At 38.8% G+C, this 17,508-nt stretch overlaps 1 protein-coding gene across 1 annotated transcript; it reads left to right on the forward strand.

Moving 5' to 3' along the window:
- The first annotated feature begins 914 nt into the window (after positions 1-914).
- On the forward strand, positions 915-7,987 carry LOC134540020 (uncharacterized). Its single transcript, XM_063382452.1, has 3 exons — positions 915-949; positions 3,712-3,947; positions 5,272-7,987. The coding sequence occupies exons 1-3, from the start codon at positions 941-943 to the stop codon at positions 6,527-6,529; spliced, it is 1,503 nt and encodes a 500-aa protein (XP_063238522.1). The 5' UTR covers positions 915-940; the 3' UTR covers positions 6,530-7,987.
- The last annotated feature ends 9,521 nt before the right edge of the window (positions 7,988-17,508 follow it).

Raw genomic sequence — 17,508 nt, forward strand, 5'->3', positions numbered from 1 at the left:
TAACAGGTACAAAACCGTGTTGACTATCCGCTATTAAATGGGATGTATGAAACAATGAAACGAAATCACTTACTTTGAAATATACTACCTATACATTACCTTTAGGCTGCTTACTCTCAGGTAAACAAAAAAATTTGAATACATTAAAATGTTAAAAAAAAAGTTGTTTAAAACCTTTTAAAAACCTTTTTTGAGATAAGTTGTCTCATGGACACCCCTTACGAATTAAAAAAAAAATAATTCTAATTTAATTCAAACTTTGAAAAAGTTATATAATCTTAATTTAAAAAATCATTAATTAATTGTGAGAAAATTATAAATCTTATGTCTATTAACTAGGCCAGTTTTTTGAGTTAAATCATATCGTACAGACAAAGCAAAAATGTTTTCTAACTCTAAATTGGACTCAAAAGCATTCCATATGTGATTATTTGATAAAAATTGCAGAAATACACTTAGATTGTATACATTTGCTAACATTAAGTTTAAACATAACCTAATGACTGTCGTACTTCAACAGTCAGGCTCTGTCAGATAATAATAAAAGTTAAATATAGTACGAATAAGACTTCATGGATATCAGAGCCTGTAAACTTCAATCGGAAAAGAAGGTATGGGTTCTCGTAGAAACACAAGCCCAGCGCGAGTCGCCCTGCTGTAACTAAACTCAGTTCAGGCGTTTCCTACTCGGATTCGATTGTCTTCGAAAGCGACAGGGCAAATTTCAGGCCACGCCGAGGCTGATAATCTCTCGTCCAAGGACAGAGATGATTCCCGCGGCGAAGAGAACTAGTGCAGTTATCTCTCACCCTAACTCCCCACGCCACCCACCAATACAAAGACAAATGATCCACTACGCACGCGTTATCTTGACCACTATAAATACCGTCGCCACACTGGAGCTTGTCACATCTCGCCAGCCGACTTCAACCAGAGCAACATGACTCCGGTAGGTGTCTGCATCACACAGTGGTAAAAACTTGCTGTTTCAACTTACCAAGAACACTGGTCACAAATTATCCAGTGATCTGAGTAAATTTACTACTATCATCGTAAATTTACCGACACTGACTTCGCTTACTTTAAACTTGGAATAGAAGCAAAAAATTTAAAATTAACCTTTGTTTTCAAAAACAAAATTTTACCGCGATGATGTTAATAAACGGTGTAGTTTCTACGAAGCTTCTGTTGTCTGAAATAACGAAGAACTGTTCGTTTATTGCCGTTAAATTCTTCGTTGGGAAGTCCGTAAATTTGTTCTTATTCTAACAGAGCAGTCGGTGTTATTTTCATTTAAGACATACTCGTAATTTCATAAACGGATTAGTAATGTTACGAGAATCAGTGGTGTATAACTCGTTGATGTATACCTCGGAGCCGTACCAGTGTAAATCCAAATAAGACGGTTTTTGGATCCATTGTAGTTACGTATTTTAAAAGTTAGTTTTCTACCGAACTATTACAACGCAACTGTACCAAACAATTTTCCTAAACATTTCGTTGTACAAGACGAACGTTTTTTATTAGTGGCTATTGAAATTAATTTCCTTGATTTTTGACCACATGTAAAATATGAGCGTTAATAGATAAAATAGTTCGACTTTGAAAAGAAAATTTATAATAATTTTAACTTAGAAGCCTTTAGTTCTGAGGAAATAATTTTTACATCAATTATGTTAATATAGTATTTTCGTCTTAGCACAAGAGTAAAATAATATCTATTACTAGACATAATTTTTTACTATTTCTATGGTTAGACGTCTCAAGGAAAATCTTTTAAGCTGTGGTGTATTTAATAACTTATAATATTAAAATTATACGAAACGTATGAACATAATATATGAATAACGCCAGGAAAATAAGGTTTAGGTACGGGCCTTTTATTGGTCTGCATGTGGCACTGAACCAACAAACTATGTGGTTGGTACATGACGAATTACTACTGCTGTTGCTGTCCTATTGCACAACCTAAAATACTCCATTGATTGGGCTTAGCTGGATTAGTGGTACTAAGACAAACAGTCGTTGCGACATTTCTAACCGTGATCAGTACTTGTAGGAACGTCTGATCTTTGACCTATATTGCATTTTATTGCATCCTTCATCGGGCTTCGGGGAGTTACGAATGGTGATAAGACGTTTAATTCTAGAAATTTCAATCTTAATTTCCATCTGTGAGAGGTCGTGACTCCTGCGGGATAAGGTGCCTGCAGCCAGAGGTGTCGGGGCAGTTGCCGGCTCTAGTATCCGAGCCAGAATCCAACAGGGTCACGTAACGGGTGCCTCTCCGAATCACTATCTCCTCGTGACACCAAGAGTGTTGAACAAAGCGAGCTCTTCCCGGAAGTCCTCGTCCCTCGACATCCTCAGGTGTGTGGAAAGAGGCATCAGGTGAGGCGGAAAAGCCCTATGTGCAGGCAACGGCAGAAGTTTCTAATATTAACCTGGGGGATCAGCACTGTCGGGAACTCATGCCGTCGGGTCCATAAAGGCTTTGGCTCACTGTGTAGAACCAATGGTGTAACGGGAAAGACTAGTCTAGGTGTCGCTTTTGCTGTGGAAACGGAAGCAACCAGACTGTACACTTTTAGCTCCGAGGGGCTGGCCCTACGTGCCCGAGACATCTCCTGTGTCCTGGACCATTAAAGATGCCGCGCTATTTCACATGATAATCGACCCTACGAGCTCCACAAGTACATGAAGAATCCAGGCAGTAGTTCAGGGAGACCATTTTTGATGCTGGGAGTCCCCGCTACTAGCCCGGGTCGCACGTTGGGGACTCGAACTACCAGTTGCTGGCTCTGATCGCTTGGAACATGCCCTGAGGTGTATCCTCCCCTCTAATGGCAAACGCAGTTAGGAGTGACCTAGCTCCGGTGCTGGCCTGGACAGCTAGTTGAGGTTGGATGCACCTTTGACAGATCACAGGTTCTCTGGGACACAGGTAAGCCGAATGGTTAAAGGAGGGGTGGTTGGTTCGTTGATGATGAGATTGGTTGCCTCGACCTATCATTGTAGCTCAAATGCTTCCAAGTTTTTATGAAATCACATATGCGACTCACTGACTATCTTAGCTACACAAATTCTTACTTATTTCCGGAAGAGCTAGATAATTGAAATTTTGGCATAATTAAGGGTGTTAACTTGTACTGAACGGAAAAATTTCTAATGGTTAAAAATTTTAATTTTCAACCCTTCAAAAACATTTTTTTTTTTCAAATGGTGAACAACTTATTATTTAATTGCTGTCCTAATTCTTTGCAGATTTAGGTCGCATAAAAATAATTCGTACCAGTAGTAACAAATATTGACGTAAACACATACAGGGTTAATTATGAGACTATTTTTGACGTATCTCCAGAGTTGGCTTCAGACACAGGTAATTCGGGTAATGCGAGGACCCATTTTATTTTAATTTTCCTTGGTTTTCTAGTTTTCTTAAAAAAATTAAATTAATAAAAAAATGAACTGTTAAATTGTGACGGGCATGTCTTCCTAAGTTGTTTATAAGAGTTTATATTAAAATTACCAAAAGTATAACTTCGGAACGTCCTTTTCTCAGGGGAGCTTACCTAAGAGGGCCCTTACCTTGGGCCTGCGATGGTTGAAGGAAAGATATTCCGGCCAATCAAAAGTAAATGGGCAAGGGACCTGCAAAGTTTTGAACAAGTTCCAGTCTGTGTATTCACTGGCGTTCTTGCCTTCCCACAGTTGGCACTGCTGGTCCTGGTCGGCGCGGCGGTCGCCGGGGGCGCCCCGGGCTCCGTCTCTGCTCCCGTCGGCGGACCTGGTTTGCTCGGGATCTTGGGCCGGCTGCCCGGAGCCGAGGTCAATCCATGGATTTCCGCGGCTAACTCCAGCGCCGGAGAGCGCGCCTCATCAGGCCCCCAGGTGCTCAACCCCAAAAAAGGCAGCGTCAACAACGGAAAAGGCAGTTCCGCTTACGAGTGAGTATATCATGGAGGTTTTTGTCTACGGAATTGGGTGTCTGTTCTGAAGTTGAGGTTAAATAGTTATCAAATATGCAAATTTCAAAAGTAAAAAAATTAATTTACGTTGAACATTTCGCACTGGCATTAAATTTTTTTTATGAGAGAATTTAATATTCAAAGTAGGAACAGTGATGTTGAAGTAAAAAATACGAATCTATATGGCATTTACGAATAAGTTTGCTTTCAAAACTTTAAATTAACTTTTCTTGCTAACTAAAAATAAAAAATTTCAATAAGCTGATACCCTTTTATAATATATGTAGTTGAAAAAATCACTGCAACTACCGTAATGATATATTTTATCGCCTCTTTTTTGCATAAGTAAAGAGTGTTAAAATAAATTATTATTCATTTGCATTACCGCAACATATATTTTACTTCTGTAAAATCAATAGAATATTTAAATTTTTGTGTTGAAGTGCTATGATTCTTAAATACTTTTTGAGTTCACGGTTTATACCGTGTCGTTTGAATCACGATATCCCTTAAAGATAACTGCAAAAAATCATGCAGAAATGTCAGACATAACTTTACACGTGCCCTAAAACCCGCAAATGGAAAAGGTGTTAGTTACCCTGGCCACGAAATACTACTATATTGATATAATATCTGTATGATTGAGAAAAGTTATAAGGTGAATATTGTTATCAAACAGAAATAACAGAAATTTAGACATCATACCGCCAAACACCTCATAACACAGAAATGTAGCAATATTCACCTCGAATACATAATTTAAGCCATTAAAATATTAAATTCAGTTAATACACAATGGTTTGATTTTCATTTAAAAAACTAAAAACTTATGTAATTTGTAAAAACAATTTCGTAGTTTCTTTCTGTAGTTTTTTTAAGTAAATAAAATAATTTTTTAGTAGATTTTATATAGCCATGGGTAAAGGCACGCAGATAAACATCACAATCAAATGTACATAAGTGTAATGATATTAGACTTTTAACATTGCATACTGATTCCTTTGATTTGCAGTTATTTGTTAAAATCACCCTCATCAGTTAAGGTTTCATAAATATTTTAAGTGTCTTAACACAAATTGAAGATCAGCACAATTGCGCGTGATAGGTACTGATTATTTTGTGTGTTTTAATGTTTAATGAAGATGAAGATTAAATACACAATTTTAAATGTAGAAATATCTTTTTTGTAACAACATAAAATATTGGATCTATTTAAAGCACATACTGGAGCTGTAGTCGGTGCTAACTCGAGACATGAAAGGCACTCATGTATTCACGAAGCTGTTGATTGTCTGCGCCGCAGATACGCGACCGCCAGCGGCATCAGAACGGGCGAGGCCGGAGTCCGGAAGCAAGCTGGCGTACCCGTAGCCGTGGACGAGGTGGGTCACGGCTCCTACACCTACACCGTCGACGAGTACGGCTTCCAACCGCAGGGCGCCCAAGAGCCCACCCGGCCATCCATCCCGGAGGCCATCCTCAGGTCCCCGAAGCAGAATGCCACTGTGGTGTTGGCGGCCGCGCGCTACCACGGTGTCGGCACTTCCAGAGCCACATATGATGCGTCCAGGGCCGGTTTCCCCGGCGGATATGGTGCGTCCGAAGGCGGTTTACCCGGAGGATATGGTGCGTCCGGAGCCGGTTTACTCGGCGGATATGGTGCGTCCGAAGGCGGTTTACCCGGAGGATATGGTGTGTTCGGAGCCGGTTTACTCGGCGGATATGGTGCGTCCGAAGGCGGTCTACCCGGCGGATATGGTGCGTCTGGAGCCCGTTTCCCCGGCGGATATGGTGCGTCCGAAGGTGGTTTACCCGGCGGATATGGTGCGTCCGGAGCCGGTTTACTCGGCGGATATGGTGCGTCCGAAGGCGGTTTACCCGGAGGATATGGTGTGTCCGGAGCCGGTTTACTCGGCGGATATGGTGCGTCCGAAGGCGGTCTACCCGGCGGATATGGTGCGTCTGGAGCCCGTTTCCCCGGCGGATATGGTGCGTCCGAAGGTGGTTTACCCGGCGGATATGGTGCGTCCGGAGCCGGTTTACTCGGCGGATATGGTGCGTCCGAAGGCGGTTTACCCGGCGGATATGGTGCGTCCGGAGCCGGTTTACTCGGCGGATATGGTGCGTCCGAAGGCGGTCTACCCGGCGGATATAGTGCGTCTGGAGCCCGTTTCCCCGGCGGATATGGTGCGTCCGAAGGCGGTTTACCCGGTGGATATGGTGCGTCTGGAGCCCGTTTCCCCGGCGGATATGGTGCGTCCGGAGCTTGTTTACTCGGCGGATATGGTGCGTCCGAAGGCGGTTTACCCGGTGGATATGGTGCGTCTGGAGCCCGTTTCCCCGGCGGATATGGTGCGTCCGGAGCCGGTTTACTCGGCGGATATGGTGCGTCCGGAGCCGGTTTACTCGGCGGATATGGTGCGTCCGAAGGCGGATTACCTGGCGGATATGGTGCGTCCGGAGCCGGTTTACTCGGTGGATATGGTGCGTCCGAAGGCGGTTTACCCGGTGGATATGGTGCGTCCGGAGCCGGTTTACTCGGCGGATATGGTGCGCCTTGAGGCGGTTTACCCGCACCATAAGGCGATCCGCTGCATTCCTTCAAGCGGCCCGGCTTCGGCGCCAAGAATGGCTAATCTCGTACCTCAAACCTGACAAAGAAAAAACTGACACCACCTATGAAGTTGTTTCTCGCAAACTGAAAGCTCAGCATTTTGTCTCCTTCCTCGCTGGCGATCGTCTCATTTATAGCCTCTTTGTTAGCTACACCCACATGTTCAGTGACGTGACGTCAGTCTGGTACGGCGAAGGGTATAACACATCTATTGTACTCACCCCGAAAATTGTGCTGACGCATAATACTAGCGTGATTTCGAGAAAGTTCAATTTATTTTTTCTGCTAATTTTTTTTTTTCAAAATAATTTCGAATATATATTTCAACTGGTAGATAAGTACAGAGATTTTTCTCATCCTGTACTCCGCTCAGCTAAATCTCTCCTGGCACCTCTGCACAGACTTTGCTTGAGCGCGCGATGCTTCAGTATTTTAGTTCTGGTTGGTCGGGACGTGACAGTGTCGTCTGGAGCCAAATCTCGGGCGGATAAAATTTATTTCAGTAGCCTTCAATGACGAATGAAACGACCACGTTTCAACTAGTTACTATTATGTGGGTCACAATCCGTGAATTCACTGTATGTGACCCTGACGTCCCAAAATACCTTTTTAACGCTGTTTATTTGTACAGGTAGTTTTTTTAATTTTAATTAACAATTCAACTGATCATAGCATCGTATGGGAAAACTACAGCTTACTGAGATGTTTTATATGTGTGTTACATTATATATTCGTTAAGATATTTTTTGATGTTATTCAAAGGTTTGGTATATAATGTTTTTATTTTATGGAAATTAAGATAAACCACGGGCAGAGGGCTCTAAACCCTCATCAGAACACTTTTAATTCTTCATGTCTGATGTAAGGCTCATTACCATATGGCGCTCTGGATCTGAAAGGAAACACTAAACGCTTCTGTGTAAAAAAATTGCATTACAAAATTGCAGTTACCTGAAAAATTCGTAGAGACAACGCATACATCAATCATTGAACCATTTCCTATAGTTTAGATCATATAAGAGTCTGGATATTTAAAGGCTTATTCGTAATACAAAATAAAAAACGGGATTAAAATCATGAAGTGCTTTGCCACTGTTTATTGAATCTGTCTTATAAATAATTCAACGGCAAAATCAAAGATTATTATATCATCCAAAAGAATGAATGAATGATACTTATAAAAACTAATATTGTAAATAGCATGTAGCAATCGATGTCTGAATGTTTTCTGTGTTTTGTTCCACACATTTTCAGTTATCTTTCATGTTTCATAGAACTAAAGTCTATTTCTTAGAATGTTTATATATTCAATTTAATTGTGATATTATTGTCATTATACTTATATTATAAATGTTATTGTACTATGTGTTGAAATTAAATAAATATATTTAAAATTAATGCTAAATATGAATTGGAATGTCATTTCTGTCAATACCAAGAAAATATATCAAATCTGAATTAAGTGAGCTAAAACATTTTCCTTAATTTGTTTAATACTCTTAAGCAGTGCAAGTGACTATATAAACTTATTATTGAATGGTACTAAAAGACTTAAAAAAGAAAGCATAAATTATTTAATCATCTGCAGTCAGGATGCTACAACATATTAGGTATAAAAAAAATTGCTCCTCGATAAATGGCTACGTTTGAAGAATAAAAGAATATGTTTCCGTTCTTTTTGAAACGAATGGTTGCACTTTACACTGCGAGAAATCATTTTTAACATTATATCTGCTGTTGACGTAGGTTATTGAGACACTTTCGTTTAACACAGAAAAAAATACTTACACAGCATCTGATAAATGCCCAAATCCTGTAATTTAAGTTCCTTAGAATATTCTGTGTTACAAATTAATGTTTTTCAAACAATATGTATTAATTCGATCGAGTTTTATAAAGTTTTAATACGAATAAACTATCTAGACATAAATAAATTATATTACACGTCTCTAAAGTTTAGTTAATACAATATTCGTGCCTGAAACCTATTGTCTCGTAGAATTACCTTGCAATTATCAATATTCGAATCTACTATGGAATGTTCTACTTCTTGAGTAAACTCGGAGTTAATCAAGACATAGTGCCGCATGTATGTGGTTAGTGACTACACAGAAAAAAAATTTTGTGTGCTTTAAAAAATATCCTTTGCGCGCCAGGAGCCAAAAAAATAATTTTGTAATACTACAAGAAGGATATTGTATATTTGTGCAACACATGGCTATGTTTATTGTTGCATATATGAAAAAATGTATTTCGAGGTAGTACTGAGTAGGGTAAACCGAGGTAATTTGGTGATATTTCACAATTATTGATAAATCGCCGTAATCTATGTTGAAAAATAAATTGTTTATCAACAGGAAGTCTTAATATACACTTTCGTTCGTATGTTAAACCTTATAGAAAATTAATACTCTAAACAATGAATTTGTAAATAAATTTTTTATATTTACACTTTTTTTATGTATATTGGTGATACATATTTTATTTGAGGATATAGTCGAGGTAATTTAGTGACAAAACATATTTTAGAAGTATAAATCTCTGAAGTAGTCAAATCATATTTATGTTAGATAATATACACACATTAGCACATAAACTTCCAACTAAATGTTGTTATGACATTAAAAAAAATATATACAAATTTTTATAAGCACACTATTTAATTGACACTTATTTATAAACCATACATGTACATACACAATGCAAGTTTAAATAATTAACATTCATAATTGGAAATAATAACTAAAAACATTGTTATATTAATTAGAAAATTTAACACCCCCACCCCCCGTCTAATAAAACGTCATAATTATCATCATTGTATCAAAAAAATTTTATAAAAGCAATTGTAAAGAAACTTTTTTACAGAAAAGTTTTAGCCAATTTCTACATTATTTACTGGGCACAGTTGTCACACATATAACAGGTTGTGTCATCAACAGAAGTTTGACACATCTCGTGGTATGGTAACAAATAAAAACAACACTGGACCCATTTAGCACCATTTCTTTGTTTGCAATCGGAGAAATAACGTTTCTCACAAACCCCACACAACCAATCACTTACTGGCTGAATATTCGTAGGTTTAGGTGTTGCTGAATTTAGTTTCGTGTTCCTTCTTACTGTTTCATCCCCAACTTTCTTTTTTTTTTTGAATTCATCATCTTCACCTGGAGGTGTTAAACATTTAGCTGAGGAATCCCTTTTCTTTGTTTTTCGGGTTTTCTGCTGATCCTTGTGGTTAAAGACAGGCTTTTTCAAAATGCCAGTGACAGCTTCTTCCAATGATGCCCGGCTTGCATTCATTGAGGGAACCAGCACATTCTCCCCTGAACATGAAGCTTCTTTTCCGCTTGAAGTTGTATCAGTTGCCTCAGAAATGGAAACTTCATCATTTTGAGCACGTTCAGTGTAATTGGCTGGAGCGAGTGCTGCTTGTGTTATGGCATCAGGATTCAGTGGCAAAATTATTTATTTTATGAAACCTGCTCAAAAGCAGAAGTCATCATTCGATGAAACAAAGTACGGTTTGGTTTTTTTGATGATTCCCTCATAAATGTGTCGACACTTTCAGCCCAAGCTACCTTAAGTGCTTTGTAAACTCCCACGTCTAGTGGCTGAAGGAGGTGGCTGGTATGTGCTGGGAATGTAAACAAACAAAAGTCATTTTGTTTGGCCAAAGATATTACTTCTGGTGAGATATGGGAGGTGTGAGAGTCCATAAGTATTAACACTGGTTTTTGAGGGGGATACAGTTGATGAAGTGCTTCATCCAGTCATAAAACAGTTCTGAAGTTATCCAACCTTTAGGTGATAACCGCACTAGTGTGTTGGGAAGAGCATCTTGATTTAAGTCATCATTCCATCGTACACCCTTAAAAATAACCATGGGAGGAATCCAAGAACCATCAGCACACGCACATACCAAAAAAGTATGAGTTTCACCTTTATCGGCAAATGTCCTTTTATAAATGTATCTTTTTCCTACAGCAGTGACAATTTTATTAGGTTTAACCACGAACGTTAGTCCCGTTTCATCACAATTCCAGCTGCAATTTTTCATGTTCTTGATTCCTAATTTTGTCAGCACTAAATTAAGCTTCAAAAAAAAGTCATCGATCATATTACGGTTTGCCATAGATGCTCTGTATGCAGCTTAATTTTAAGGTACACTTAAAGTAAGTCCATATCTTGTTTTAAATTTTACCCACAACCACAAACTTGCACTCTTTTTCTGTGGGTTGAAAAAATGTTCCCGACCACACATTCTGTCATTCGGTAAGCAACATCTCTTACTTGTTTCACAGTTAGTCCGAACCCTAATTCTTGTATTTCAATGATGTAGTGATAAATGTTTTGCTCTAATTCAAAGGAAAGCGCATGAGGTCTTAACATTTTAAGCAAACTAACAACCGTCTTTGGGTTGGGATTTTCTTTTAAAAACCTTTTGAGCGTGGCCCAAGGGACATTTTTTTTTCTTTTGTTGCTTTGTAAATTGTAAAATTGTTTTCAGTCACAAGTTTTGCTGCTTAAATAAAGTCTCTGTGGTTGTATGATCGATACACTTAAATTCCAGAAACAGACTTTTCCTTTGTTTTATTTTTTTTTCTTTGATTTTCTTAGTACTAGAGGCATTTTTTTAGCTAAATTAATTTTACGATATAGGTAATTTGGTGATAACAGGTAATTTGGTGATAAGACTGATCGCAAAAAGGCATTCATATTTAAAACATATAAGCAAGAAAACACATGATATTAAATTAAAATACTTCGTATTAGTCTGGCCTGCTTATGTATCTACATATCAAAACTATTATTTTAGCATGGGTATAAAATGGAGCTTCAAATGCTAACAAAATGTTCTTAAAACTTAAGGTTGTGCGAAAATGTAAACATCAATTATCAAAAGTTTTTGCACTGAAAAACAAGTTTCACATATACCTAAACGTTTCCACGTTGCTGCTTCGAAAAAATACCTTTATTTCTGCTGAAAAAACTAAACATAAGAAATCAAGTCTGCCGTGCGGGGGGTTGGGAGCTTGGACTCGTGGGCGTGGATTCATGACCAGGAACAGCTGGCGCCCCTGGTGGCGAGTGGCTGCACTGGCCACTCACTCCCCTGCCAGTAAGAAGATCTGGAGTGGACATGTGTAGGGCGAGAGCGAAGCCAGCCGGTTGCGAAGAAGGGATGAAAAGAAAGAGGAAGAGAGCGTATTTCTACAGGAAACGCAGCCCCAGCCCACTTGTTCTTGAGGTGGAGGCGCTGGAGTGCGGCTACGATGGTGATTTCCTGTAGCGCATATGGCTGTACAAATCGATGGAATTCCAAGCCGGATGGCGTTGCTTTTACGGGTAATAACGATTTTTTTTTTCATTTGTTAACTAAATTAATTCCCAAAACTTTTGAAGCATCAGAAAAAAGTTGCCAATGTTTTAAACAGAAGTAACTACTAATCTTTAAAGTTTTCGACAAACCTAAGAAAACTAATTAACAAAGAGAAGTTTTTTCAGTTGTAAGTACAATTCTTTACAGTTTTCATAGATTTCCAAAACGTGAAGATCAACGACAGCTCTGGGAAAAAGCGACAAAGCGGAAAAATTGGACTGCGTCTCCGAACCATGCATTGTGTACAGTGCATTTTGAAGACAAATGGGTCTTAAGAAGCTAAAATCGAACTCGATTAAAGGATGGTATGCTGTTCGGTATATTAACGTTTCCCTCAAAGGAACGGTTTCACAATGCTTTTAAGTTATTAGTTACATACCAACATAAGTTTAAAACATTTCTCTTAAGAGTTTGCTTCGTAGCATTAAAAGATGTGCCTTAATTATTTTTCAAATTTATCATTGTTATGGTGACGATGTCAGGGGTTTTCGTATTTTTTTTTTAGAAATATACTTAGTACAGTATTAGAAACTACTTAAGAACTGTTATTTTATTCACACAGAGAAAAGAAATACAAAATGCTAAAATTTGGCGTCTGTCTTTTTATATCCTATATAGGCTTGTTATTTTATGTGTTGTAACATGTACAAAAATGCTAAATATAGTCAACAATATTTGGTAATTATATATATTTAAAAACTTTTATGTACGCGACTTGAAACTACGTGAAAGGTTTTCAGTCTGTAAATGCCTATTCTATGATTTTTTAAATTATTAATTCTTATGCAAACAATTAATAAAATTGAAAGTTTATTACATTGTCAGTATATGCATAGCATTACATTTATTCCAAACAATTCTCTACCAGTGTTTAGCTAAGGTTTGCATGTTATGTTGGTTGAGTAAGTAGACTGGAACATGAACATGTTATTGAAAGGACTTCTAACTTGTACTAATACACGTATATTACAAGATATTTGTATTAGATTAAATGAGGTAAGTATAATTCGTTTTTATAAACGTTGTGTATGAAATTATAAAATTTGAAACGTATAATAACAAAAAGAAGTGCGTTCCGAAGACATATGTCGGTAGTGTTACCCACTGAAACATTATTCCCACTTCAACTCTCTGTAAAAATAAAAGTATAGGGTTGAATGCGTCAAGAGGGGTATATAAATAAAATTTGAGGCTTCTTCATAATTTCATACGCTGGTATCCCCCACCTATAATTGCAAACAAAATTTTTTCCTCGATGTTGTAATTTACAGTAAAAAGATATTTATGTAATTGGCAGTAAATAGGTATTTAATTTTAAAAAATGAAATTATTCATGTTTTGAAAAAAAAAATTAAAGCGGCATGGGGGAAAATGTTTACAGATAATCCAGTAAAATTTTCAGTTTGATTGTTTTGATAGTTTCGGAGCTGTTGCGAGTTTAGTTTGGAGGATTTTTCGGCCGCGCGAGGCAAATTTGGCTCGTTTTCGTTTTCTTCCAGCGTAGGAAGCAGGGAACAAACGCCGATACCCGGCTTCACCTCGCATCCTCTGCTAGCCTTCCCTTGTCCTCTCCAGATGTATTACTGTATATTAGCTCCGTGGTAAGCACGCCAGCGGTGGGAGTGGCATAGCGCCCTCGAAGGGAGACGAACGAGAAAGGCGCTCTTCTCAACGATGAACCCCGTATTACTTATCTTTCTTTCATTCATTCCCTTCTTTTCTCACCGCGAAGAGCGACAGGCACACGTCTGTGGTCATCAACAGCGCACCGGGCATGCATATGGAGCGGGCCTAGTAAGAGGTGGGAGGGGGTAGCTTTCCAACTGGATCGTTACCGCAGCTCGCCGTCTCGACCTTCGACGAAAATGTCATCCCCCCCCCCCCCCTTTCTACCGTCCCAAGAGTGACGGCGCGATTCACGCGCTCCCAAATCGGCGCGGCGACCTTCTTTTCTTTCGCGCGGACACTTTGATCGTGTCATCCGGGAATTCTTCTTCGGCGTCAAGTAGACACAGAGGTCGCCGCAAGACTGCCACATGTGACTAAGGACAGTGACGGGAAGTTGGGCGGAAGGATTTCGACCTATTGTCAGACAACTTTCCCCGAATCCGTCTGGAATGGCTCCGTTAGGCTTTTGATGCCCTTCACTGCGAACCAGGATACCTTGACCAGGATAAACACCTGGGTAATCCTGAATGAGTCAGATGCTTCACATTTGCGCCATCTCTCTCAGTGTGTCTACGGGGCCTGTATCTTTCGCGCAAAAAAAAAAAATAAAAAAATTCTGATCGCTCATTACACTGCAATGAGGAATGTCTGCGCTAGTAAATTATTCCTTGTAGTTAAATTTCCGCGGCAACGTCCGCTGTGTTTCCCCTAAAAAGTGTATATTTCACAAATGCTTCTGTACGCGCCCTAAACCGGCCTTCGTGTAACATCAAGATATATGTTTTTTTAAGTTAAAAAATGCACTTTTTTTAAAAAGCGCGACAGTAACGAAACAAAAATACGTGAAACATTAAAAACGTTAAAGATATTGATTTGAACATTTTTACGTCGCTTCTGATTTTTAATATTCTTAACATTATTGAGCCAAGCCTTTTTTTAACGGACAGTAGGCACTTGCGCAGTGTGGCTCCCGCGTTAAGGCACACGCCAACTTTAAAATGTTAATCATAGGTTAATTTTAAAAAAAATCCGAAATTACACGAAGTTATACGATTCGGGCGTGTACGAAAGAATTTATGATAAGTAGGATTCCTGTGTTTCCCATCTCCAGGCGTGAAATACCATCCCGTATCTAGACTGTCCAATGATAATCAGGTGAAGCCATTGCCCTATCCGGCAGTCTGCGAGAGAATCCATTGCCTTGTTTGGCCAGGCCAGTCAGGACGCGTTTGCTGCCCGACTGGGGTGCTGTGATTGGTGTGCTGGCAGTAGTCATGCACCTGAAAGAAACTCAGCCAACCACGAAACACAGACAACAAATGCTACAAATAATTAAAACACAAAATAAAAATCATCCCAAACCAAGCATTATTTTCTATCACAATAAGAAATTGAATAACTTTCATGTATTTCATAGTTTAAAAAAACGAACATATTCACTGCTTTCGTTTTAAATAATGAGTGTGTGTGTATGTGTATATATATATATATATATATATATATATATATATATACACTACGTCTCACAGTTTTGTGTCCATTCAACAGGTCTCGAGTCCGAAGCTGCTTAAGAAGCATATACGTCCATTTTCGACAGCGTCATTCTTTACACTTTCCGGGGAAATACAGCGGGCGTTATCTTGGAGACTATATTTTTCTTTCAATACAGTCGATTTTGTCACAATTTTTTCCTTCGATTTTAGTTACACGTATTAGGAAAGATCTCAGTATACACCAAGAGCTATAAGTTAGGGCGCGGTTACACGGGAGTCTGAACTACTTCAGGTGAACATGTTCAGCTGTTGAGTGCGGTTACACACAGTCTGAACATGTTTCGTTCGAGGCCATTTCTCATTTAACTTAAACAGGTTGGCAAAGTAGTTCAGATCGACATATCTTCTACATTAGCCTCTGATTGGCTGGTTAGAATATAAACAGTCTTTTGCAGAAATTCTAGATGGAAAGTGTTTCTGGCACAAGTTCGAGTAATATTTTACCGAATGCAACAAAAAAACCAACAGATAACTATACATATTTTTTAATTTATCCTGACCTTAATTTTCTTAAAACTGAGATAGGTACTCTCGCTCAGAAAATAATAAAAAATAAGTTTAAAAATTTTACTGTGCATGTTTGAATTCCCGATTTGTAAAAAAATATTGAGCAATATGTAAACACATTTCATTTCTGCTGATAATGCTGTATAAACAAGTGAGAAAATCCCGCGTTTTCTGGATGCAATTAAAAAATAGAGATCAACAACACAGTCATTCGTTGACAGTAGACAATCGGTTTTAGAGCTGAACACACTTTTCAGCAACTAAGTACCGTGTAACCGTACACTTTCGCGTTTGTAAACGTGTTTACTTAAACATGTTCACCTGAAGTAGTTCAAGGTCCCGTGTAACCGCGCCCTTAGACACAAAGATCGTTGCGTCATTGCTTTCTTTCGAAGCTTCGGTCACGTAGTAGCCAATCGGTGAGTAACTGCATTTTGTCTAGCCTGATTCATCAAGCTCGATAAAAAAAATTGTGCCCTAGAAAAAAAAATGGGAAGGAATCATAACGCTATATATTTTTTTTTTTTTTACGTATCTGAACGATACTGCGCGGCCGTTAAACGGTATTGTCACATCTCTCGGTGACGCACGACAAAGAGTTCTCGATCACAAATTCTGTAGAAAGGGAAATTGCAGCGCGTTCCCCCACGTTGAGTCACGCGCTTTCGCGATTTCACAACGATGTTTTGCAAACGTGCCGCTATCGTAGTTTCGTGACGTAGCCGATCAGGTGCCAGTGCCACGAAGTTGAACTGCGGATCAGTTCTCCAGAGAAAAAAAAAAACACCGTGACCGTCCAGTAGAAAACGATCGATGCTTAGAGACCTGTAAAATTCGCGATTTCAAATCCCTAAAGGATAGACTCCATGATCCTCTATGCACTCGTGCAAATCACATCTGCTGATCGGTTACCGACTCGTAACACCTGTTGACTGGAATGATCGTGATTCGCTAATTCTTCTGTTAAAGATTTTTCATTGGCCCAGAGTCCTTCAGATAAACTGTGGCCCAATCACTTAAGCAAAACAATGTCAAAAGTATTTGGACTCTATCCTATCGCGAAATGAATCCGCGAATTTTACAGGTCTGTATCAATGCTGCAAAATGTGCTAACGGCCCTAGAACGTTTACTACCCAGTTGTAAGTGGAGGCATTAAAACAAAAAAAAACACGTGAGAGAGTCGTTCAGTCGTAACGAACGAATTCATGTGTCCTCATAATACGAAAATTTGACACAACTGATTGACGTCAAATTCTTTAAAACTACGCAAAAGGTGATAAATATAGACGGAAATTGAGTTTTCAGCTACATTTCTTGACGCGATTCACACGTAGTTACCGCACACGCCGCTATAATACGTTAGCGGAGCAGCTCCGTAGAGTATTGAATCATTTTATTAGCAAACATAAATTTTGAAAAAAAAAAAACTATGTATTGAAACGGCTCCCGTAAAAGTGACAAATACTTGAACAAAAAACACTGGACCCTGGCTTTGGACATGATTTTCGACAAAGAATTCAATAAAATTATTGCCCTTTTTGTTAAAATTATTCAATCCGTTAATTTTATGAATTTTCTCTTTGAAGCAGTATAAAAAGGAGAAGTCTGGGACAATGTATTTCTTATGGGACTACGGTGTTGTGGCCGCTTGCCAGTCGTAAGAATTCGGCTATGTTCGGGCGTACCCGCGGTTCGTTGCCTATGAACAGGAGGTCGGCGGCCATTTTAGATGACGCCACGTCCGCCATACTGTTATCCTCCTTTTAAAATAATCCTTAATTAATAAGATAGACATTTGGAAAAAAATCCAA

The sequence above is a fragment of the Bacillus rossius genome, chromosome 16 (genome assembly GCF_032445375.1).
Source record: "Bacillus rossius redtenbacheri isolate Brsri chromosome 16, Brsri_v3, whole genome shotgun sequence".
Taxonomy (NCBI): Eukaryota; Metazoa; Arthropoda; class Insecta; order Phasmatodea; family Bacillidae; genus Bacillus; species Bacillus rossius.